The sequence below is a fragment of the Acomys minous genome (genome assembly GCF_964271855.1).
Source record: "Acomys minous genome assembly, chromosome: 14".
In the NCBI taxonomy this organism is placed as follows: Eukaryota; Metazoa; Chordata; class Mammalia; order Rodentia; family Muridae; genus Acomys; species Acomys minous.
Genome location: NC_140496.1, coordinates 21,062,516 through 21,085,833, shown reverse-complemented (window position 1 = coordinate 21,085,833; position 23,318 = coordinate 21,062,516). Strand labels below are relative to the sequence as shown.

At 47.0% G+C, this 23,318-nt stretch overlaps 3 protein-coding genes across 7 annotated transcripts in view; 1 reads left to right on the top strand and 2 right to left on the bottom strand.

The window, feature by feature from the left end:
- The first annotated feature begins 3 nt into the window (after positions 1-3).
- NIP7 (nucleolar pre-rRNA processing protein NIP7) lies at positions 4-2,484 on the top strand. The gene is made up of 5 exons (XM_084756972.1): positions 4-159; positions 266-352; positions 447-585; positions 1,355-1,495; positions 1,681-2,484. Exons 1-5 carry the CDS (start codon positions 17-19, stop codon positions 1,798-1,800), a joined length of 630 nt encoding a protein of 209 aa, XP_084613098.1. The 5' UTR covers positions 4-16; the 3' UTR covers positions 1,801-2,484.
- A 2,107-nt stretch (positions 2,485-4,591) lies between these two features.
- TMED6 (transmembrane p24 trafficking protein 6) lies at positions 4,592-13,989 on the bottom strand. 2 transcript variants are annotated; one of them, XM_084756971.1, is made up of 5 exons: positions 13,643-13,989; positions 11,823-12,075; positions 10,121-10,247; positions 7,461-7,609; positions 4,592-4,931 (listed from the first exon to the last, which is right to left on the bottom strand). In XM_084756971.1, exons 1-5 carry the CDS (start codon positions 13,654-13,656, stop codon positions 4,701-4,703), a joined length of 774 nt encoding a protein of 257 aa, XP_084613097.1. In that variant the 5' UTR covers positions 13,657-13,989; the 3' UTR covers positions 4,592-4,700. The 2 variants fall into 2 exon arrangements, with proteins under 2 accessions (XP_084613097.1, XP_084613096.1); XM_084756970.1 differs by having other exon boundaries at positions 11,823-13,989.
- A 125-nt stretch (positions 13,990-14,114) lies between these two features.
- The window catches only part of TERF2 (telomeric repeat binding factor 2), a 29,581-nt gene continuing 20,377 nt past the window's right edge, over positions 14,115-23,318 (bottom strand). For 3 of the 4 annotated variants that reach the window (XM_084756959.1, XM_084756962.1, XM_084756961.1), the window contains 4 exons: positions 20,966-21,051; positions 17,135-17,175; positions 16,887-17,028; positions 14,115-15,249 (listed from right to left, as the gene is read on the bottom strand). In XM_084756959.1, the coding sequence (XP_084613085.1) occupies positions 15,170-15,249; positions 16,887-17,028; positions 17,135-17,175; positions 20,966-21,051 (349 nt within the window). In that variant the 3' untranslated portion in view covers positions 14,115-15,169. The remainder of the gene's footprint in view (positions 15,250-16,886; positions 17,029-17,134; positions 17,176-20,965; positions 21,052-23,318) is intronic. The other variant, XM_084756960.1, reaches the window with a different exon arrangement.

Sequence of the window (23,318 nt, the reverse complement as noted above, 5' to 3'; positions counted from 1 at the left end):
AGAGAGGCGCGCTTTGATGTTGCCAGAAGGGGGAGTGGAGATAAGGTGTCTTCCGCTTCCGGCTCTAGACACGAGGTTCCCGGGAGCCAAGGTAGCGGGGAAAATGAGGCCTTTGACTGAAGAAGAGACCCGGGTAATGTTTGAGAAGATTGCGAAATAGTAAGAACCTGAGAGGCGGATGAGGGACGGGCGTGCGGGGAATGGGGACGGAGCACTGGAGCGGGACGGTTCCGGCGCGGCGTCCATTCTTCTTTTTTGCCCTCAGCATCGGGGAGAATCTACAGCTCCTGGTGGACAGGCCGGACGGCACCTACTGTTTCCGGCTGCACAACGACCGAGTGTACTATGTGAGGTGAGGTGGCGCTTGGTGCTCACCCTGTTACAGGGCGGGAGGCTTGTGGCCGGCAGTGGCCGTCACCAGGTGCCTTCCTCCCCCGCCCCTGCAGTGAAATGATCCTGAAGCTGGCCGCCAACATCTCCGGGGATAAGCTGGTGTCACTGGGGACGTGTTTCGGAAAGTTTACCAAGACCCACAAGTTCCGGTTGCACGTTACAGCTCTCGATTACCTTGCACCCTATGCCAAGGTATGTGGGGCCCGAGGTCTCCGTTTTGCCCTCGGGGATGAAGTCAAGGATGAGGGCCAGGTCAGAATTGCAACTGTTTGTCTGTGTGGCTGCTCTGCCTGCATGTCCACCTGCCGGCCAGAAGAGGACATCGGATCTCACTCCCGATGGTGGGGAGGCATCCTGTGGGTGCTGGGAATTGAACTCAGGTCCTCCGGAGGAGCAGGCAGTGCGCTTAACTGCTGAGCCATCATCTCTCCATCACGTTTCTGACAGTGTCAGCACAAGGAGATGTTTGCAGGTATTGCTGCCTGGCCATGCTTAGGTAGAGATGGGCCTGAGTGTGCCATGGAGTCGCAGGGAAACAGAGAGGCCGTCACAGTGTCACCTGGATGTTAGCAAGGAGATACAGGTGGCTGTGGTAAATAAGGATGATCCTGGGGTCCAGAAAAAATGTTCAACTGTCTGCTAAGTAAATTGCTTGTCGTGTTGAGGTAAGAACTGAGGGAGGGCTGGGCGCGGTGGTGCACTCGGGAGGCAGAGGCAGACAGAGCGCTGTGAGTTCGAGGCCAGCCCGGTCTACAAAGCCAGTCCAGGACAGCCAAGGCTACACAGAAAAACCAAAAAAAAAAAAGAAGAAGAAGAATTGAGAAAGGAACTCCATGGTGAAAGCTCAAAAGATCAGAGTCAAAACAATTTAAAGGGACATGCTGCCTGTCTCCCCTTAAACACAGAAGCGGCTTCTAACCTACCTACAGGGCTATAACTAGCACTTTTGTCTCTCTTCCAGTATAAAGTGTGGATAAAGCCTGGAGCAGAGCAGTCCTTCTTGTATGGAAACCACGTGTTGAAGTCTGGTCTGGGCCGAATCACTGAAAACACTTGTCAGTACCAGGGCGTAGTGGTTTACTCCATGGCAGACGTTCCTCTCGTAAGTGGAGGGGTGGCCAGCCCAGATTCCAAGTGCCTGCTGAAAAGGATGCAGTTTTAGTCTGTGAGACTTAGCTTCCTAGCGCCCGTTAAATCTCCTCAAAGAGACAGCTGTTTTAGCGTAGTGTTGGTTTCCTTTTTCTTTTTTGTAAGTGGGTGAACTAGTGTCTGTTCGTTCAATTCCAGGGTTTTGGAGTAGCTGCAAAGTCTACCCAAGACTGCAGAAAAGTGGACCCCATGGCAATTGTGGTGTTTCATCAAGCGGACATTGGAGAATACATCCGACATGAAGAGACATTGACTTAGGTGGCCATCCTAAGAACATTTTGCTGTGTGCGAGGACTTAGCTTTCGTTCCTGTGTGTGCAGACATCATCCTGTTAAGTTTGGATAACCCTGAGATGTGCCGGTTGGATTCTTACTCAACAGAAATGGCCCAGAAACAGGGTTTCAGGCCCACTAGAGGCAAAAGCAGGTGGATCACAAGTGTAAGGCCCTCTAACAACTTGGCAAGTTCAAGGCTAGCCTGGGCTACATAGTGAGACTTCTTTCTCAAAAACCTAAAACAAAGGCTGGGTGCCCCCCTTTAATCCCAAGCAGAGGCAGGTGGATCTCTTATGAGCTCAAGGCCAACCTAGTCTACAAAAGTCCAAGATAGCCAGCCAGGACTGCACACAGAAACCCCGTCTTGAAAAAAACAAACAAACAAAAATCCTAAACAAAACCCTGCCAAATGTTTGTGTGAGGAAATAGAGTTTCTATTCTGTGTCTGCGTCGTCTTTATTTGAACCAGAAGACTTGTTCTGAGAAACTTACTGCACTGAGGATGGTAATTTATTGTTATCTGTGATAACACTGTTTTCTAGGCTCCTGATAGCACAGTGGACTTTCTATTTTTATTAATATCATTTAAGATGGAAACAGGTTTATAAGGATCATAGGCCATGCCTGTGGTTTTACAGATGGAATTTAATAAAAACAATAGATGCAACTCAGCTGTCTTTGTGGTAAGTGGTGTGTGGTGTGTCAAGCCTCAATTCTGCCCCTTGCTAGCTGTGTGGTACTGGACAAAGTACTCTGCACAGACAAGCTTCATTTTTCTTTTCTTTTTCCTTTCGAGAAAAGGTTGCTCTTGTATAGCTCTGTCTATACTGTCCTCACTTTGTAGACCAGGCTGGCCTTGAACTCACAGAGATCTACCTGCCTCTGCCTCCTAAGTGCAGGGATTACAGTACACCACCAGTGCCTGGTTTATTTTGTTTGTTAAAAGGGGAAGGAAAAAAAAAAAAAGAAAGAAACTGCTAGTACAGTAGCGCATGCCTTTAATCCCAGCACTGGGGAGGCAGAGGCAGATGGGGCTCTGGGTTTGAAGGCAGCCAGCCTGGTATACATTAGCAGATCCTGGTCAGCTCAAAAAACAAATCCAAACCCCACAAAACTGAAAGACCTCTAATCATCAATGTAATGATTGTAAAGCATCCAGCATGGGATCTGGCAAATGGGTGTGAAATGGGCTTTTTGGAGGGGGAGAAGGGGAGTTGGGTTTTTGTTTGTTTGTTTTTTTGAGACAGGGTTTCTCTGTGTAGCCTTGGCTGTCCTGGACTCACTCTGTAGACCAGGCTGGCCTTGAACTCACAGAGATCCACCTGTCTCTACTTTGCAAGTGCTGGGATTAAAGGTGTGTGTCACCACCCCCAGCTGAAAAAAAAAATTTTTTTTTTAAGTTTGTATTTCGTGTGTGTGTGTGTATGTTTTGTCTACATGTATGTGTGTACCATGACATGGAGGCCTGAAGAGGATCTTGATTTCCCTGGAACTGGAGTTAAATATGTATATTATACCGGGCGTAGTGGTGCTCGCCTTTAATCACAGAGGGAGGCGGATCACTGAGTTCGAGGCCAGCCTGTTCTACAAAGCACGTCCAAGACAGCCAAGGCTACAGAGAAACCCTGTCTCAAAAATCAAACAAACAAAAAGATGTATGTTAACTCAGTGTGGTAACAGCACAAGCCTTTGATCCCAGCTCACAACCATCTATAATGAGATCTGGTGCCGTCTTCTGGCCTGCAGGCTCACTTCCAAGCAGAGTACTGTATAATCTTTTTTCTTAAAAAACTATCAAATTGACCTTGTCTCATTGTTTTCAACTCTTCCTTCAGAGTTTTCTAATTTATTTTGAGATGTGATCTTGAACTGGCTGAGGCCGACTGCTGGAGTTCAGGCCACCACTGTGACTTATGTGGTGCTAGGGTTCAGAGCCAAAGCAGTTACTGTCACGTGAGCCAACCTCAGGACCCCTTCTAGGGTGCTCTATTAACTGAAGTGGAATTAGTGAAGATTAAGAGACAGCTATATAAAGAACAGTACTTTAGGCTGAGGATTATGGTACATACCTTGCCAGTAGTGGGGAGGCAAAGGCAAATGAATCTGTGAGTTTGAGGCCAGCTAGGTCAAAACAGCAAGTTGTAAGCCAGGCGTGGTGGTGCAGGCCTTTAATCCCAGCACTCAGGAGGCAGAGGCGGGCGGATCGCTGTTCGAGGCCAGCCTGGTCTACAAAGTGAGTCCAGGATGGCCAAGGCTAACACAGAGAAACCCTGTCCCCCCCCCAAAAACAAACAAACAAACAAACAAAAAAACCCAGCAAGTTGTAGGCCCATCAAAGCTATATATTGAAACCCTGTCTCAAAACAAATGGTGGTTTTTAGTGGGTTTTTTTTTTAGGGGGGGGGGGGCTGGATTTAAAAAAAAAAAAAATCCAGGGAAGAGTAGGCAGTGCTCTTAACCTCTGAGCCATCTCTCCAGCCCTAAAAGATGGTGTTTGGTTTTGGGTTGTTTTGGTTGGTTGGTAGGGTTTTGTTTGTTTTGTTCTGTTTTTAGTTTTTCTAGACAGGGTTTCTCTGTGTGTAGCCCTGCCTGTTCTGGAATCACTGTGTAGACCAAGCTGGCCTTGAACTCACAGAGATCCACCTGCCTCTGCCTCCAGAGTGCTGGGATTAAAGGCTTGTGCCACCACCGCCACCTGGCCAAAAAGTGGTATTTTAGTTTAAGCACTTAATACATATTTTAGAATAATCTGCATCGGAACTCACTTTTCATCATTGCTATTTGCCTTTATTGATGAACACAAAAGAAAAAGGATTTAGGTTGATTTCCCCCCACAACTTTATAAAGCTGATTTGGTCACAGCTTTGACAAAGATGCTATACGTTAGCATCTGGGCTTCTTTGCATCAGCAGCTGAGGCAGTGAAAAGACGTTTCAAGAAGTGGAGCTGGAGGAGCCCAGAGATGACAATGGTGAGGCTCTGGGCTGCGGACCACCAGTTCACATAGGCGCAGTTGGACTGGAGAAGGAAAAAGTCAGCCACCTTCCTCATCCTGGCAAAGTTGTAGAAGCGCCACATGTGGAAAACATTGCTCTGCACCTTCTGCGTACTGTCCTGTGGGAAGAAGGAGAGCTGCTCTGGCTGCCGTTTGGGTCTCCCTGCACTGAGCTAAGTTGCTAAGTCATGTCACCCATGATTCTGAGTCACACAGTGCCATAACAGTTGATAATAAATGGTACTTTGGTTGTATTTGAAAAGAGTAGTTGGGAGGTGTGGGTGGGCGCTTGGATGGACCTCAGTAGTAACCATAGCCCAGTATCCACAAAACTCCCAGCACCCTAAACACAACAGCCTTGCACATTCTAGGTGAACACTCTTCCTAAAGTAGCTCAGTGTGTAGCCAGGGAAGACTCTGAATTCCTCATCTACTCCATTGAGGTTACACGTTTAAGCCACTATCAGAGCATTCTAGAAAATCTAGATTGCAATATGGGCAAATCAGATAATTCTATTCTCCCATTGGCTAAGGCTGATGGAATTGTCTCAAAGAACTTTTGGCCAGAAAATATCAGGAATATTTGTCATAAATAAAAAGAAAGAAAGAAATATATATTTAATTTGGTTTATGGTTTGTTTGCTTGTTTTTTGTTTTTTTTCCAAGACAGGGTGTCTGTGTAGCCTTGGCTGTCCCGGACTCACTTTGTAGACCAGGCTGGCCTCGAACTCACAGCGATCCACCTGCCTCTGCCTCCTGAGTGCTGGGATTAAAGGCGTGTGCCACCACACCCGGCTGAGGAGAGTGCTCTCAACTGCAGAACCAGCCCTTCATTTTTATGCTTTTATTGCAAATTTTATTTATATAGCAATTTATTGGCTTTTCCAATAACAAGAATACTTAAATGTAACTCAAAGTAGGAGACACTACTTCACACCCATTGGGATGGATTGAAATTAGAATCTTCATAGCTGTGGAAAGGCTTTAGCCACTGTGGGAAACCACCAGGTTCATCGCAAAGCTTGTCTGCAAGTATTGCCAGCAGCACTGGTAGCCAAAAGGTAGAAACTCGAATGCAGTCAGCTGGTGAGTGGATCATTAAAACTGCACTCACAGTAGGATGTTCAACTATAAAAAAGAACCAAGGACCAGCCAGCAGGGCACGAGCACACTGTATACAGTAGAAGTAGTGGCCATGTGACCTCAGCACTCAAGCTGAGGCGGGAAGGTTGCTACAAAGTCAAGGCCAGTCTGAGCTGCAGAGTGTAAGACCCTGTTGTGTGTGTGTGGGGGGGGGCAGGGGGCGGGGGAATGATGAGCTGATGTATTTTGATGCTAATGACTGCTTGCTGTCTCTGTGACCCAACTTTTGCTTAATAAAAAGCCATCCCACCTGGGCAGGGCAGGAGATAGGTGAAGCTAGGAGAGAGAGAGAGAGAGAGAGAGAGAGAGAGAGAGAGAGGAATTCTGGGAAGAAGGACCGCCATGAGGAAGGAGAGAGACCTGAAGGGAAGAGAGGAAGGCCGCCATGGGTTAGATGGAGGAGAAGCACATGGCCGGCGTGGATGGAGAATCCGGCCCAGATGAAGAACATGAGCAAGTATTTGGGATCATGGATGGGAGGTAGCTTGATAGAAGTTATTATAAGCAGATGGCATGGGATTGAGGCAGGGATCCCATGCCTGAGGCCTTACTGCGGAAAGTAGTTTAGAGGATTGATATCTGCCCTGCCTCAGGTTAACTAAGGCTATTTTAAAATATAACAAGTGTCTGTGTCTTGATTGATTGCTAGCCAGGCCTACAGATAATACTGATAATACATGTAACTTAAAAAACAATACCCCGTTTGCTTGTTTGTTGGTTTTTTTGTTTTGTCTTTTGTATTTTGAGACAGGGTTTCTCTGTGTAGCCTTGGATGTCCTGAACTCCCTTTGTAGACCAGGCTGCCTCTGCCTCTGCCTCTGCCTTCCGACTGCTGGGATTAAAGGCGTGCACCACCACGCCCTGCTGCAAGACCCTGTTTTAAAAAAATAGCGTCAGGGGATCTCTGTGTGTTTGAAGCCAACCTGGTCTACCAAGCGAGTTCCAGGATGTCCAGGGCTACACAGAGAAACCATCTAGGGAAAACAAAAAAAAATCACGCCGAGCATGGTGGCCTTTAATCTCCGCTCTCAAAAGGCAGACAGGTGGATCTCTGTGAGTTCAAGGCCAGCTTGGTCAACATAACGAATTCGGGCCAGCCAAGGCTACATAGTAAGACCTTGTCTCGAACAAACAAAACCTACGCATTGTGAAAGCAGCTACCATGTAAGTCCACATGTATGATTCCAAGAGAAAACATATAGGGACAGTACAACAGTGATTCTAGGATTGGGAGATGCTGGAGGGACCGGGCAGGGGGCGGGGCAGTCGGGGATTGATAGTTTCCCTTGGGGACAGACTGTTCTGCTTCAGGTACTAAGCGAAGCTGCACAACTTTGTGAATGCATGTTACAAACAGGCAGAGGGCTAGACGGACCTGTTAGCCATTGTATGGCCGGGCCTTGGCCCCAAGAGGGCGCTCCGTGCCGCATGATGACGAGCTCAGCTCTTCTATCACTCCTCCTCCCTCACTCAGGCTCCACCCTCAGCAACACCAACCCCAGTACCTCGATGGCATCCAGAGTATCGTTCAGCTGTTTCCTTTGATTCTGCTTATGATCCATCTCACGCCCCTCATAGAAGACCCCGAAGTTGAGATACACTTGGATGGAACTGAAGCGATTGTGCTCGTTCTTTAGACAAAGCTGATAGAAACCTGTGGGAACTCCTGCATCTCATTACCACATCTTCCTCCGTGCCCCGCCCTGGCTTACAGCTCCCCTAGACACAGCTGTTATCCAGTTGTTATTATTGTTGTTACTAATTTTGGTGTTTCGAGACAGGGTTTCTCTGTGTAGCCCTGGCTGTCCTGGATCAGGTTGGCTGGGATTAAAGGCGAGTGCCACCAGAACTCAGGGAGGTAGAGGCAGGCAGATCACTGTGAGTTCGAGGCCAGCCTGCTCTACAAAGCAAGTCCAGGACAGCCAAGATAACAGAGAAATCATGTCTTGAAAAACCAAACAAACAAAACTGGGTGTGGTGGAACACACCTTAAATCCCAGCACTAGGGAAGTAGAGGCAGGCGGATCTCTGTGAGTTCGAGGCCAGTGTGGTCTATAAAATGAGTCCAGGACAGCCAAGGCTACAGAGAGAAACCCTGTCTCGAAAAGCCAAAAAAGCAAAGAAAGAAAGAAAAAAAGGAAAACCAAACAACAAAAAAAACCCCAATCGTTACTCTAGCACCTGAGCGCCAACCCAGTTATGTATTGAAGTTGAAAGCATGGTGTGTTTGCTTGGTTTTTGTAGATTATTAGAACTGGAGGGTGACATCTTGAATTTGGAACTAGAAAAAATTCCCAGGCAGTACTGGCGTATGCCATTAATGTTTAGCACAAAACAAACTGAAAACCTAAAAAAAAAAGGACAAAACTGTCACAACTGGATTAATTCCCTACAACGTGTTCTGCTTAATGACTGAAAGTTGGAGTTTCTTTCTTTTTTAATTTTATTATTTAGTTTTTGGATTTTTGACACAGAGTTTTTCTATGTAACAGCTCTGGCTGTCCCAGAACTCACTCTATAGACCAGGCTGGCCTCAAACTCAGAGATCTGCCTGCCTCTGCCTCCCAAGTGCTGGGATTAAAGGCATGTGCCACCATGGCCGGCCCCTATACAATGTATTTTGACATTAAAAATTTAAAGTTCTCGCACTCAGGAGGCAGAGGCAGGTGGATCGCTGAGTTCGAGGCCAGCCTGGTCTACAAAGTGAGTCCAGGACAGCCAAGGCTACACAGAGAGACCCTGTCTGGAAAACCAAAAAAACAAAACAAAAATTTAAAGTTCTCCCACCTCCCTTTCTCTTCACACGTGTGTGCCAGGGCGCACGTGGACTTCAGAGGACAGTGTGAGGGGATATGTTCTCTCCCTCTGCCATGTGTGTGCCAGGTCTCTAGTACTAGTGGAAATACGTTCACCTACTGAAGCAGCTTGCCACCCCATCTTTCTAGCCCTGGCCTTTCTCTAAGGGCCCTTTGAACCAGTGCCACCTTCCTTTGCATGTGTGGGGCAAACAGAACTAAAAGGTACAGTGAAAGCCACTACTTGACATACGGGGCTGAAGGTGTTCAGCATCCTTCTGTACGGAATGCCTATCTTGTGCTACCGGGTGCAGGCTGCTCTGCTGCCTCTACTGCAGAGTTTCATCTTGTCTGGCAGTTTGACAAGTAAAGACAGCAGGCAAGACTGGAGCGGCCCACAGGTTTTACCTGAGTGCCTGGCAGCGGCAGCTTGCTAGAGTGTAGACATCCCGTTCTGAGGATGGAAATGCTACTCTACAGATGTATCAGATGGGATTGTTTTATAGTTTGTTGTTCTTCTTGGTTTTGTTTCCGAGACAGGGTTTCTCTGTATAGCTCTGGCTGTCCTGACTCACTTTGTAGAACAGGCTGGCCTTGAACTCACAGAGATCTGCCTCTGCCTCGCTGAGTGCTGGGATTCCACATGTGTGCCACCGTGCCCGGCTTTTGGTTCTGTTCTGAAACAGGATCTCATTTAGCCCAGGATGGTCTTGAACCTCCTTCACTGTAATTGTAAGTCTATATCACAAATGTCTCCTCTAGTGGCTTTGCCAGAATCCAGTCAGCTGGAGAGCTGGGTAAATTGGAGCTCCTGGAGTGGCAGCTCTCACCTTGCAGCTTTGCTCAAGCTGCCATTGGACTAGCACTTGATGCCCAGCTGTCCCTGGAAACACTGGTTTTGGTGTTTGTTGACGCCCCAATGCTCTTCCTACTGTATTCGTCTCTGTGTATTTACTTCTTATTTCTGTTTCTTTTTGTTGTTGCTGCTGTTTTATTTGTGCATTTTTGCCTGCTTGTGTATCTATCTGTGTGTAGGTGCTGGAACTCCTACAGCTGAAGTTACAGACAGCGCTGAGCTGCCATGAAGTGCCTGGGAATTAAACCTGAATCCTCTGGAAGCGCAGCCAACGCTCTTAACCTCTGAGCCATCTCTCCAGCCCTTGTTTTGTTTGTTTGAGACAGGGTTTCTCTGTGTAACCCCGGCTGTCCTGGAACTCACTCTATAGACCAGGCTGGCCTCGAAATCAGAGATCCACTTAACCCTGCCTCTCTAGTGCTGGGATTAAAGGCAAACACCACCACCGACAGGCCCTTATTTCTCAATTTCATAGAAATTTATGATTATCACAGCCCTGGAGATGAATACACACCTGTCTCTTGTGTAGCGAAGTTAATCTGGCCCCGAACATCCTGGGAAGTGTCAATAAGGAAACCCTGCGGGGTATGTGCAGTGGCAGCAATGTGGCGGTCATTTGACATCCCGAGAGTGCGTTGAACCTTCCATCACCATTAACAAAGAGAGAGAGAGAAAGGTCCCTTCTTTATCACTCAAACACCAGCAAGGTGGTAAGACTGACCGACTCACAGTCAGCAGCAGCTCTCACAGTAGCACCCACCCAGGCCTCTTCTGGATGCTCAGAACTAACGTGGCTTTTTAGTTGCCACCATAACAGTGCTGCAGGGTACCACATCAATGCTGAGCGTTCCGCAGTGTCACATACAGAACGTAGGATAGAGTCACGTCAAATGCTAACAGTTCCCCTGCTGAGGAAGAAGGCAGGTCTCCCACCACACAGGTATGGATCAGTGGCATATGGTTAAGCTCCCTGGGATGTTTGCTGCTTGAGAGTCCCCTGGCCAAAGCAAGCAGCACTCCATGGACACTTTGTCCACAGTAAGCTCAAAAGTAACTCTGGTCTAATACAACACAGACTGTAAAAGACTGGTAACTTGCCAGACTGTGGTAGTGCACACCTGTAATCCCAGCATTATGGGAGGCAGAGGCAGGCAGATCTCTGAGTTCAAAGCCAGCCTGGTCTAGAGTAAGTTCCAGGATAGCCAGGGCTACACAGAATAACCCTGTCTTCAAAAACAAAAACAAAAACAGACTGCTAAGTTAATTTAAAATAGATACCAAGTTACAGTTCTGTAGCAATACAGTCCAAGCAATATAGTTTACTACTATGTAAATCAAAATGAAAAAGTCATGGCTGGGTGTAATGGCACACACTTTAGTTTTGTTGTTTTTTGTTTTGAGACAGGGTCTCTCTGTATAGCCTCGGCTGTCCTGGACTTGCTTTGTAGACCAGGCTGGCCTCGAACTCCCAGCGATCCACCTACCTCTGCCTCCCGAGTGCTGGGATTACAGGTGCGATGGCCCAGCCATGGCACACGCTTTGTGAAGAACACAGACCTTTCAAGTTCTGACCCAGTGAGGCCTATGTATTGAGATCTTGTCTCAAGAGGGTTTCTAAGGTAAGAACAGAGGAGGACAAGGCCACAACTCAGTTGGTAGAGCACTTGCCAGGTGTGCACAAAGTACTGGCTTTCAGCCCCATGCCCCGTCAACTAGGGGATGCTGGTGTGCACCTGCAGTCTTAGCATTTGGAAGGTAGAGGCAAGATCTTCAGCTCAGAGTCATCCTTGGCTGTATCTCAAATTTGAGACCAGTATCTGGGCTACATGAGACTCTGTCTTCCCCAAGAGTACCCACAGCCTAAAAAGAACAAACGTAAGGACCTACAGTTTTAATATTAAGCTTAGAATTCTTGGTGGCATAAGCCCCTTTGGGTATACTTGCCCAAGGCATAAATACCTTCCAAAAAGAAGCAGTAGACAAACTGAGTTGGATAGTGTGCAGTTTGCTAGGACTAACAAAAGCAGGAGAGTTGACATTGCTCCCACTCCATTAACTGAAATGGTTTCATTAGAAATATATTATGAAAGCCGGGAGTGGTGGCGCACGCCTTTAATTCCAGCACTCGGGAGGCATCGGGAAGGTCTCGGCATCACAGATAACCAGACTTTGGCTTTATCACTTAACAACATCTATGGCCAGAGGCCTACACACACCTCATAGCTGAAGTAGAAGTAACCCATCTGGTCAGCAAATTGCCAGAAACATTCTGTGTCTCCTGGATGGATCACGATGGCAAAGTCATGTCGGTCAGCTCCACGCAAGAGTGGCTGGTTCTCAGAGCCAAGCTGGGGCTCAGTCTCCTGGCTCTTGGAAGTCACCAGGCTCAGAGCCACAAGCCCTGCCACAAGGAGCAAGGGGGACATGCTGCCTTCTGTGGGTCCTCCTGCAGGTGAGCTGCTCATAGCCCTGTGGAAGGGAGGTCCAACAAGCATCTGGCTAACCATTAACGCACACAAGGCGCAGTTAGGACCAACGTCATGGCCATGGAAGATATTCTGCAATACAGGTGCCACGTACCACCCTCCTCCCCGCTGGCTTACAGAAAGGTTTTGCTTTCACCTCAAGAAAGTAGCTTGCCAGATCTAGTTAATGGGTCCTAGAAAAGTACTTTATCATGAGAGGTTTCCATCCATTCTTTGTGCTGTTTTCTCAGTTCTTGCCTCTTGTAGATTAAATATGTGGCAAGTTAATTTATAGCCATTGTGCACACTGACAAAAGCTGCCTGGGATAAGGTCTCTCACAGCCAATGCTAGGTGCCACTTCCTGTTTATTCAACACTAGGGCAGCACCTGGCCAACAGATTTTGTGGCCTAGAGAAAAGCACAACACAATTAAGTTTTTGAGACTGGGCCTCTCTAGCCTGTAACTCACTTTGCATACCAGGCTGGCCTGCCTCTGCCTCTGCTCTATGCTTGCGGTGCAAGATGAATGCTCACTGCCTGCTGCAATACCTTCCTGCCAGATGGATTCCGTAGCCCTCTAGAATTGTAAGCCAAAGAAACTCTTCTACACGTTGCCTTTGTCATGGTGTTTTACAGCAACAGAAAATTAACGAATAAATCTTTTAAAAACAACTAACAGAGCTGGGGATGGTGGCGCACATCTTTAATTCCAGCACTTGGGAGGCAGTGGCAGGCGGATCTCCTTGTGAGGTTGATGCCAGCCAGTCTGGTCTACAAAGCAAGTTCCAGAACAGCCAGGGCTGTTTACAGAGAAACCTTGTCTCAAAAAAGCAAACCAACCCAACCAACCCCCGCCCCCCAAAAAACCCAAAACCAATTAACAGAGCTGGGACCTGGTGGCATATCGCTGAGAGTTCCAGGCCAGCCTGGTCTATACAGCAAGTTCCAGGACCGTCAGGGCTACATGAAGAAATCCTGTTTTCAAAAACCAAACCAGGGGCTCAGAGGTTAAGAACACTGCCTGTTCTTCCAAAGGTCCTGAGTTCAATTCCCAGCAACCACATGGTGGCTTACAACCATCTATACTGAGATCTGGTGCCCTCTTCCAGCTGGCAGGTGCACACGCAGGCAGAGCACTGTATACATAATAAATCTTTAAAAAAAAAAAAAGGAAGAGAGAGAGAGATTAAAAGAAAAAACTAAGTTTGTATTTGGTATCTGTGTAGCCGTGGCTATTCTGGACTTGCTTTGTAGACCAGGCTGGCCTTTAACTCAGAGATCCGCCTGCCTCTGCCTCTCTGAGTGCTGGGATGACAAGTGTGCTACACCACATCCAGATGTACTGGTATCTTTAAATACGAGTTTCTCAGAGTTCATCCCCACTGGCTCCAAGCATCACAGTAGATAACTTTCAGTTCTGATAAAGCCGGACAGTGCAGTCTCAACCCCTGGGAGGCCTGGTTGTTCTAGGGCAGTTTTTAAGGTAGGGAACCTGGGGCTGCCGTTCCCACAGGGTCACAGATAGCTCCCAGTCAGGTCCCACCACCAGCACCGTCGTAACATCACTTACGTTACAAGCAGCATCTGTAGAGAATTCTACAGTTCAGTAGGAAGCAAAGCATGCTTGTTTCGGGAGCCCTGGGGAAACACGGCAAACGCCAACTAGGGTTTTTGCCTCTTTAATTCATCAGTCTCACCCTCCTTCCTAGAAGGAGCCTTCTGCTCATGGGATCTGAGGGCAAGAAAGCAGAGCTCTAGTCAGGGCTGCAGGGAGGCTACAAGGAGCTGCAGCTCCGGGGCTCACCTCCCTCCCATGCAGGAGCAGCGCATGGCAGGTGTGGCTGACAGGTGCTAAAACTTCCACACGTCTCTAAACTTGCCCTTCCCTCATTCAGTAGAGAGAAAGCAGGGGTTCTTCAGTCCCTAGATAAAGGGACAAACTGAGCATGTGTGGCAGGGCATCCGAGAACTACAAAGCTGGTGTTAAAGTCCTGCGGCCCCATCTGCATCACGCTGCACTGCAATTGAAGAGCTGGGGAACCTTGAGAGAAGCAAGACTTTAATGAAGAGTGCTACAAGTAGGAACAAGTCATTCTCAAATCTTAAAAAAGATTACAGAAAACACTTTACTGAATTTTGTTTTGTTTGCTAAAAAGAGTCTTTAAGGGTGTCTGAGAGACAGCAAGCACAAGAAGGTACAAAAGAAGAACATGTCAGATTTCGGCGCAAGGCATGAACAAAGCACGACAGGAAAATGTGGGAGCAACCATTTCACAGAGGGTGGGTTAGGCATTGTGGTCAACAACTCACCTTGAAGCTTCAGAAGTCCAGCATAAGGAAGGGCTCTGAGAAGGGGGTGGGGAGGGGTAGGGACTAAGCTTATCTACAGTCACCATTTTACCCAAAACCACACTTGTCCAGCCACATGAGCAGTGTGGAGAGTGGACCTGCTGTGTAGCTCAGCACCCATTAACAGTGGTGCCAAGGCAGGCAGGTCCAGGGTGATGGTGACGTCGGCTGGACAGTTTTAAAAGGACTCTGATTCCACAAGGACCAAACATCTCTCATCTGGGCTCAACACACGGAGTTCCTTTGCACTTGAGTCAGAGGGCAAAACTCCACGAGGATTATGTTCATTCCAGATAACGCTCACATTGTTGGTTATAACAGGTCACGGGGTCATAGGGGCTCCTAATGGATTCCATCATTTCTTAGAAGGTTCTATGAATTACTGGGGATTCAAATTGAAGCAAACCACTAAAGGGAAATGCTAATGACATTCCGGCACTGTACAAACTGTGTGCCTGTCGCCTCTGCCGCAGACATGGGGTAGACCTGGCTTTGCTTCTTAGCTCCATGATCTCCAGTAACAGTGAAGGAGTGTCCTGGGGACCTCCTTGTACAGAAAGAGGTGGCCCACAATTCTCATCTCAGTCCAGCTTCTGAGAGAGATCACAGCATCAGGGACTACTGTTCAGAACCATGCTCTTATGAATCCTGTGGAAATGAACGCCCTTTTCAGTTCATGCCAAGTTTTTTCATGGTCCGCCAGCGGTCTTTAATCATCACAGCTGTTCGGTTAATAAAGGGGTAACTCTTAGAAATGGCAACCCAGTTTCCTTCCCCATATTTCTGCACGCCAGCCTTCACCCACTCGCTTTCTTCTATGGTCCACTTCTGTAAAAGAAAACCAAACAACTTACTGACCGAATCAAACTAAAAAATCCTATGAGCATACTCTGAACCCAATAGCAGGGCTCACAGCATGTTACAAGCTGAGTATGGCAGCATGGCACGCCTTAATCTCAGCACTTGGGAGGCAGAGACAGGTAGATTTCTCTGCTGTTTCAAGGACATTCAGAGCTACATGGACAGATACAAAAACAACAAAACAAAGATAGTATAATTAGTAAGCACGACGGTCTCAATGTTTGGACATGTCATTCTTTATTGTTACCTGCTGTGCTGCAAAGAGTGCTCGGGAGTTTTGAGCACTTGCTGCTTTTGTAGAGGGCCCTGGTTTGGTTTCCTACACTTGCATGGTGGGTCACAATCATCTGTAAACTCTAGTTTAAGGAGCTCTGATGTCCTCTTCTGGCTTGCTTATTTACTTATTTATTTATTTTATGTATATGAGTACACCTGCACACCGGAAAAGGGCTTTAGATGGTTTAGATGGTTGTGAGCCACCATGTGGTTGCTGGGAATTGAACTCAGGGCCTCTGGAACAGTCAGTGCTCATAACCGCTGAGCCATCTCTCCAGTCCCGCCTCTTTTGGCTTCTTGAGGCACTGTACACTCATGGTATAAAGACAAAATACTCACAGGAAAAAAATCCGAAAAACTTAAAACAAACAAACAAACAAAAACCAACAACAACAAAAAACCCCAAACCAAATCAAACAAACAAAAAAACCACGGCTAGAGAGATGGCTCAGTGGTTAAGAGCACTGCCTGCTCCTCCAGAGATCTTTAGTTCAATTCCCAGCAACCATATGGTGGCTCACAACCATCTACAATGTGACCTGATGCCCTCTTCTGGCCTGCAGGTGTACACGCAGATAGAGTGCTGTATACATAATAATAAATCTTTTTTTTTTAAATCTTTATTTAATGTACATTGATGTTCTGCCTGCATGTATGTATGCATGTCTGTGTAAGGGTGTCAGATCTCCTGGAACTGGAGTTACAGACAGTTGTGAGCTGTCATGTGGGTGCTGAGAATTGAACCCAGGTCCTTTGGAAGAACAGCCAGTGCTCTTAACCTCAGAGCCATCTCTCCAGCCCAGTAAAAAATCTTTTAAACAAAACAAACCAAACAAACCTAAAACACTGAAACTTAAAAGTAAGGAAAGAAACTGGGCATGGTGGTGCAAGCAGGTAGTCCCAGCACTCGGAGGCAGAGACAGGTGGATCTCTGTGAGTTCGAAGTCAGCCCGGTCTACAAAGTGAGTCCAGGACAGACAAGGCTACACGGAGAGATCCTGTCTTGAAAAAATCAAACAAACAAAGAGAAGTAAAAGGACTAGGGTGCAGCTCAGTGGCACAAGTGCTCACCAAGCAAGTGTGAGGCCAAAACCAAAGCAACAAAACCCAGTATCTGAACTCAGTCTCAACTGTCTTAGGCGCACTTTCACCAGGGCCATGGGTAACCCTTGCCTGAGAAGGGGGCATGCTTTAGCAGTTCTCACAGAGCTCACATCAGAAAAGTCTTAAGGGCTGGAGAGACGGAGAAAGCAGTTAGGAGGGGGCAGTGGCTGCTGTCCTTCCACAATACCTGGCTCCATTCCCAGAACCCACACGGCAGCGCACACCTGTTTCATTTCTATTCCAGTTCCTGGTTCCTCTGTAGATACCAGGCATGTACTTGGTACAGACATTCTCAGTTTTGGTTTCCAGCACAATCATCAGGTGGCTCTGAATCATCTGTAACTTTGGGGGACCTGACATGTTCTTCTGGATTCCATGGGCACCGCAGTCACATGCATAAGCATGCATATACATAGTTAAAAATAAAATCTAACATGTAGGCAAAACACCCACTCGTAAAGTTTTAAATTACCTGCTTTCTTGTTAAACTGGATGACTTGTCTTCTCTTGGGGCTGTTGGGAAACATGGAAAGGACACAAACTTTAGAAATTACAAAAGAAAACAGAGTATCCCTGGAAAGAAAACTTGGTTTAAATTTTGCAAGCATGAGTTCGAGGCCAGCCTGGTCTACACAAAGTGAGTCCAGGACAGCAAAGGCCACACAGGGAAACCATTTCAAAAAAACCTAAAAAAAAAATTTCCCACATGCACTGAAGGCTGGGAATGCATCTCAGTAGTGGAGTGGCTGTCTAGCTTGAAAAGGCTCAGTTTGGCCCCCAGAGAAGCAAAACCCCAAATCTCATTAACATTGAAAATAAAAGGACATCACTGAGATAATGCCTTTTGGCCCTTCATTTGCAATACCTCAGCTCTGAGAACCTGTATGAAGAAATGCTTTACAAAAACAGGCCTTTAATACACTCTGTTTGCTTGAGACAGGATTTCTCTGTATAGCCCTGACTGTCCTGGAACTCAATCTATAGATTAGTCTGGCCTCTAACTCAGGAGATCCCCCTGCCTCTGCCTCCCTAGTGCTGGGATTAAAAGCACAGGCCACCACCGCCCAGCTCCAATAAATTTTGATCAATGAGTAGACTTCAAGCTCTTTATCAAAACTATCATTTTTCAAATCCAACGAGGGATTATTACACTCGAAATTTTAATACAGGGCTCAGTGGTATTTGCCTACCATGCAGAAGAGGCTAAATTCCATGGCCAAAATCTCAAAACAAAAATCTAGGGCTAGAGAGATGGCTCCTAGCTTTGAGACGGCTCAAGTTTGGTTTCCAGTCCTCCATCAGGTGGCTCTTGATCACTGTGACTCCAACCCTGATGCTCTCTTATGGGCTCCGTGGGCACTGTAGTCACATGCACAAGCCCCCACACACATGTACATAATTAAAAAGAAAATTTTTAAAAGATGTATTATATATGTGCACATACCATACATACATGTCTATGTATAATCTCTCATTTACAACTCCTTGATAACCACTGTTCAAAAACAATCGGTTTACTGTTTTCTGCCAAGAATTTAAAAGCCTTGGGGGTTGGTGAGACAGCTCAGAGGGTATGACCAAATGTGTGTGACCAAGCCTGACTACCCAGGTTCAATGCCCGGGACCCACAGGGCGGAAGAAGTGACCCCTCCAAGATGCCCTCTGACTGCCATACACAATTCATAGCAAGTGTGTGTACAAATAAATGTAATTTATTTTTTCCGAGACAGAGTCTTACTATGTAGTCCTGGCTGGCCTGAACTTGTAGAGAACCTCCTGTCTCTGCCACAGGAGTGCTTGGATTAAAGGCATGTGTCACACACCATGCCCAGTCTCTATGAAGGTACTTTAAAAACTTTCTTTTTTGTTTTTTTGAGACAGGGTTTCTCTGTATAACAGCCCTGGCTGTTTTGGACTCAATTTGTAGACCAGGCTGGCCTCAAACTCACAGAGAACTGCCTGTCTCTACCTCCTTCGTGCTGAGATTAAAGGCATGCGCCACCACGCCTGGCTGAAAAAATATTTTTTTAATGTAATAAAAAAAATTTTAAAGCCAGGCGTGGTGGCACATGCCTTTAATCCCAACACTAGGGAGGCAGATGCAGGTGGATATTTTCTTTTTTAAGATTTTATTTATTTTAGGCTGGGCATGGTGGTGCATGCCTTTAATCCCAGCACTAGGGGGGCAGAGGCAGACAGATTGCTGTGAGTTTGAAGCCGGGCTGGTCTACAAAGTTAGTCCAGGACAGCCAAGGCTACACAAAGAAACCCTGTCTCGAGAAAAGGAAAAAAAAAAAAAGATTTTATTTATTTTATGTATGAGTGCTCGATCTTCATGTGTACCTGCACACCGTAAGAGGGCATCAGATCACATTAGAGTTGGTTGTAAGCCACCATGTGGTTGCTGGGAATTAAACTCAGAACCTCTGGAAAAAGACAATGCTCTTATCCACTGAACCATCTTTCCAGCCCCCACAGGTGGATTTCCCTGCCTCCAAGCCAGATGGTTAATCCCAGCACTTGGCAGGTGGATCTCTCTGAGGTTGAGGCCAACCTGGCCTAGAGATAAGTTCTAGCACAGCCAGGCATGCAAAGAAACCCTGTCTCAAAAAAATAAAAATAATCACTTTGTATGTATATTGCATGTGGGTGAACTCACAATAAGGCTTGTATGTAGAGGTCAGAGAGCTGATCATGAGAGCTAGTGCTCTTCCTTCACTAAACTTGGGTAAAGTGGCCTAGTGGCAGGTGTCGTGACCCAGAGTCATCTTGGGGGGCTCATGGAGGGTACTTTTTAAGGACAAAACCTTTGGAATTGGGAAAGAATTATGTTGCCATTCCAAGATTTTACAACTCTCCAAATGAAGACTTAGCTGTTATCACTATTAGAATGTAAAATATGAGGCAGTGGTGGTGGCTCATGGCCACAGAGTGAGTTTGAGGACAGCCAGGGATACACAGTGAAATCCTGTCTGTCTCTCCCCCGCCCCCTCTCTGTGTGTAGCCTTGGCTGTCCTGAACTTGCTTTGTAGACCAGGCTGGCCTCGAACTCAGAGATCCGCCTGCCTCTGCCTCCCGAGTGCTGGGATGAAAGGCGTGCGCCACCGCGCCCTGAGAGACACTCTGTCTCAGAACAAACAAAAATCAAAAAGCAGAATATGTAGTGTGAAAGATTATAATGCAAATTTGAAGTGCTTTAGAAGTAATTACAGGGAAGTACAGCGTCCTGTCCTATATAGGTATGCTCAGACACTGTTAAGAGATTTCCGCTCTCCCCCCCATCCCCACCCACCTGGACTGGAGATGTAGCTCAGAACATACATAAAAGAGTCTTTTATTTAAGAAATAAAAGGGCCAGGGAGATGGCTCCGAAGGTACAGGCACTTGCTGCCAAACCTGATGACCTGATTTCGATCCCTAGGACCTACATCGTGGAAGAGAACAGACCCCTGCAAGTTGGCCTGCCTCCCACATGCACACATGCTCTCTCCCCACCCCAAACAGTAAATACACAAATACAATGTAATTAAATCTTTTTTAATACAGGAGGCTTAGCACTCAGGAGACAGAGGCAGGTGAGTTAAAGTATAGACTTCTTGGTCTATATTTAGTTCCAGGCTGGCTAAGGCTACATAGTGAGGTCCTGTCCCCAAAATAAACAGAAGGAAAAAAATTAGTGTAATGGTGGATGTCTATACTCCCAGAGCTTTGGAAGCAGAGGCACAAGGCTCAGGAGTTCAAGAACAGAGCGGAATACATGAGACCGTGTCTCACCACTATTGCCACCAAGAAAAAGGGAATATATATATATCTCAGAGGTTCTGAGTTCAATTCCCAGCAACCACCATCTATAATGAGATCTGGTGCCCTCTTCTCACCTGCAGCACATATACAGGCAGAATACTGTATACAAAATAATAAATAAATACATCTTTAAAAAGAAAGGAAGAAAAGAAAATACAGGGAGCCAAATGTGACTCTAAGCCTGTGATCCCAGCACTTGGGAGGCTGAGAGGCAGGAAGAACCTGAAACTAATGCCAGCCTGGGCTACACAGCAAGACCCTGTTTGCAACACAACAAAACAATCTGATTCCTGAGGACTCAAAATGAGATCGGATCCCTATTCAGCTGTCTAACCAGGAGACTGATGCTGCTGGCACATGAATGTGACAGGACCATGCATCAAACTTCAGCACACATCCCGAAGAGGGCAGGGATGACCTGATTTCGATCCCTAGGACCTACATCGTGGAAGAGAATAGACCCCTGCAAGTTGGCCTGCCTCCCACATGCAGGGCTTACCCTGAACTTGAAACAGCTGGTCCTCTTCCATCCAAACTTCCTTCTCTTCAAGCCCGTTAGGGCTGTTCCACTTGTCTTTGGATATTCTGGGGGGAGAACAAGGAAGATGAGCCATGAAATACTCCCTCCACTCCAAACTCGGAGCGCGGCTCACTCTCAGCACTCACTCGGGCCTCACTAAACCATGTTCAAACTCACCGCCCTTTTTCCTGGGCTACCCAGGCAGCTCCATACCCCGACCTTGCCCCAGGCTGCATGCCGAGGGTTAAACCAGACATTGTGTCAAAGTACACTACCATACTGTCATCTCCCTCAAAACTCTTTTGACTTCCTCATTTGTTTAGTTTTTAGATGGGGCTGTACTCTGAGCACACGCTGGCTTGGAGCTCCCAATCCTCCTCCCTCCACTCTGGGTGCTGGGATTACAGGTAGGCAGCAACACGCCCAGTCATTTGAGCACTTCTCTGACTTAGAAGGCGCAGACTCTTCCCCCTCCTTCAGGGCCATGCTCTGCTCCTATTTTCACACTGACTTTGGTACCCAAGAGTTAAGCACAAGATACCTTTCATCAGTATTACACCAGCCTTTTCTCCTCCCAAAGACACCACCATAAAAGCATACAGCCCACATCTGTAATAACAGTACATGGGAGACTAAGATGGGAAAATCACATGTTCAAAGCCAGCCTGAAATACATGTTATCGACTAGGCTAGTCTATTTAAACCACAGTGAAACCTGCATACTCCTCTGTGGTCCATGAGCCCAGGCCATTGCCTACCTTGTATCCACCACACCCTACACTTAACAGCAGTGGTTCTCAACCTTCCTAATGCCACAACCCTTTAAAACACAGTTCCTCATGTTGTGGTGACCCCAATCATAATTTTTGTTGTTGTTGTTGCTACTTCATAAGTCTATTACTGCTACTGTTGTGAACTATAATGTAAACATGTGATATGAACCCCTGACCGACAAGTTGAGAACCGCTGACCTACAGTAACCCAGGCTGCTTTGCTTCTGAGTTATTGCCTGTCTAGGAGTTCCCCTCCTGGCTCAGGAAGCTTACTGGTCTTTTAGTACCATTTGAAATTAAATTAAATTAAATTAAATAAAAGTCACTTTTCCCCTTTTCCCTTTGTGACCGGGTTTTGTTGCCCAGGCTGGCCTTGAATGTGCTCTATCATCAAAGACCCTAACCTTCTGACTCTCCTACCTCCACCCAAGTGCTCTAACAGGAGCGTGCCACCAGGCCTTTTGTGGTGCTGAGGACTAAACCAAGAGCTTCCGTGCATGCTAAGAGAGTGCTCTACCGGCTGAGCTACACCCCTAGCCAGAGGCTACAGTTGCCAACACAGAAGGCCTCTGCTCCTGTCTGTCAGTGTCAGGCCATACATAGCTACAGCCAGACTCCAGCTTAAAACAACAAGGCTGGTTAGCACCCCTGGACCCTCTTCTTCTCTTCTGTAGTTTTCCTAAGAAATGACCTAAGCGAGGAGCTGAGACCAATGGTAGACAGTGTATCTGTGCTTAATTTGTGTTAGATCTTGAGAATAATTTAAACAACAATCATTTACAAGGGTCTTTCTCTTCAGTGTTACTGTGGATCACTATTTACAGACAGGTAACGGCTAGGCTACTGTGTTCTCTACTTTTCCAGTCAAGAAGCTTCCACCCCGGTTCCCTGCGACCACCGCTTGCCCTGAGCTGCAGTTCTATTCTCAGCGGTCTTCAAAGGCAGCTGTTAGTAACCTGTCCTTCTTGAACCCTCAGGCCTGCTCTGAACACAAACGGTTCACTAGGGCTTGCTAGGGGCCTAAGTGTGTGGAAACCGTCCTGCTGACTGCTGTTGCTAACTTCTCCTGTGTGGAAGGGACTGAGAATTGAGTCTTCCTAGTGTCAGGTGGCCCAGGGCAAGTCAGGCCATTTTTGGACCCTTTGGTTCCTCACTGGTTAAATTTTATGAATACTGGCCTGTGGCTGCTGGGTTCTGTCCTTGAGGCTTTGGTCCCTCCCCTCTCTCCAAGCAAAACCTAATTCTCTGCTGGCCTACATACAGCTAGGGGAATGTCATCTCTTAAATGCAAGGTCTAAGAATCCCTTTTACTTCAATAAACCCCTAGCAAATATCTACGTGTGCAAGGTGCTATAGGGGAAGAGAAAAATCTAGGTGTTATGACTTTGCCTTTCAGGCAGCTTCCCCTAACTGCCTTTCTGCCCTGGCTTCTCTGGGGTCTCCCTGCTAACCTGCGGTGGTCACCAGCTTCCCACCCCGCCCTTAGTGGTGCCTCACAGGCCTGGGAACATAGAACTTGAAAAAAAATTCTGGCCAGGTGGTAGTGGCACAGGCCAGAC

Bases quoted from the DNA above. Each gene is read 5' to 3' on its own strand.
- NIP7 (XM_084756972.1), top strand. From the start codon at position 17: ATGTTGCCAGAAGGGGGAGTGGAGATAAGGTGTCTTCCGCTTCCGGCT. The intron at 160-265 runs GTAAGAACCTGA...TTTTGCCCTCAG, and splicing joins TTTGAGAAGATTGCGAAATA to CATCGGGGAGAATCTACAGC. The intron at 586-1,354 runs GTATGTGGGGCC...TCTCTCTTCCAG, and splicing joins ACCTTGCACCCTATGCCAAG to TATAAAGTGTGGATAAAGCC.
- TMED6 (XM_084756970.1), bottom strand. From the start codon at position 12,113: ATGGTTAGCCAGATGCTTGTTGGACCTCCCTTCCACAGGGCTATGAGC. The intron at 10,248-11,822 runs GTGTGTGTAGGC...TGGTGATGGAAG, and splicing joins ACTTCTACTTCAGCTATGAG to GTTCAACGCACTCTCGGGAT. The intron at 7,610-10,120 runs GTGTGTATTCAT...GAGTTCCCACAG, and splicing joins CTTCGCTACACAAGAGACAG to GTTTCTATCAGCTTTGTCTA.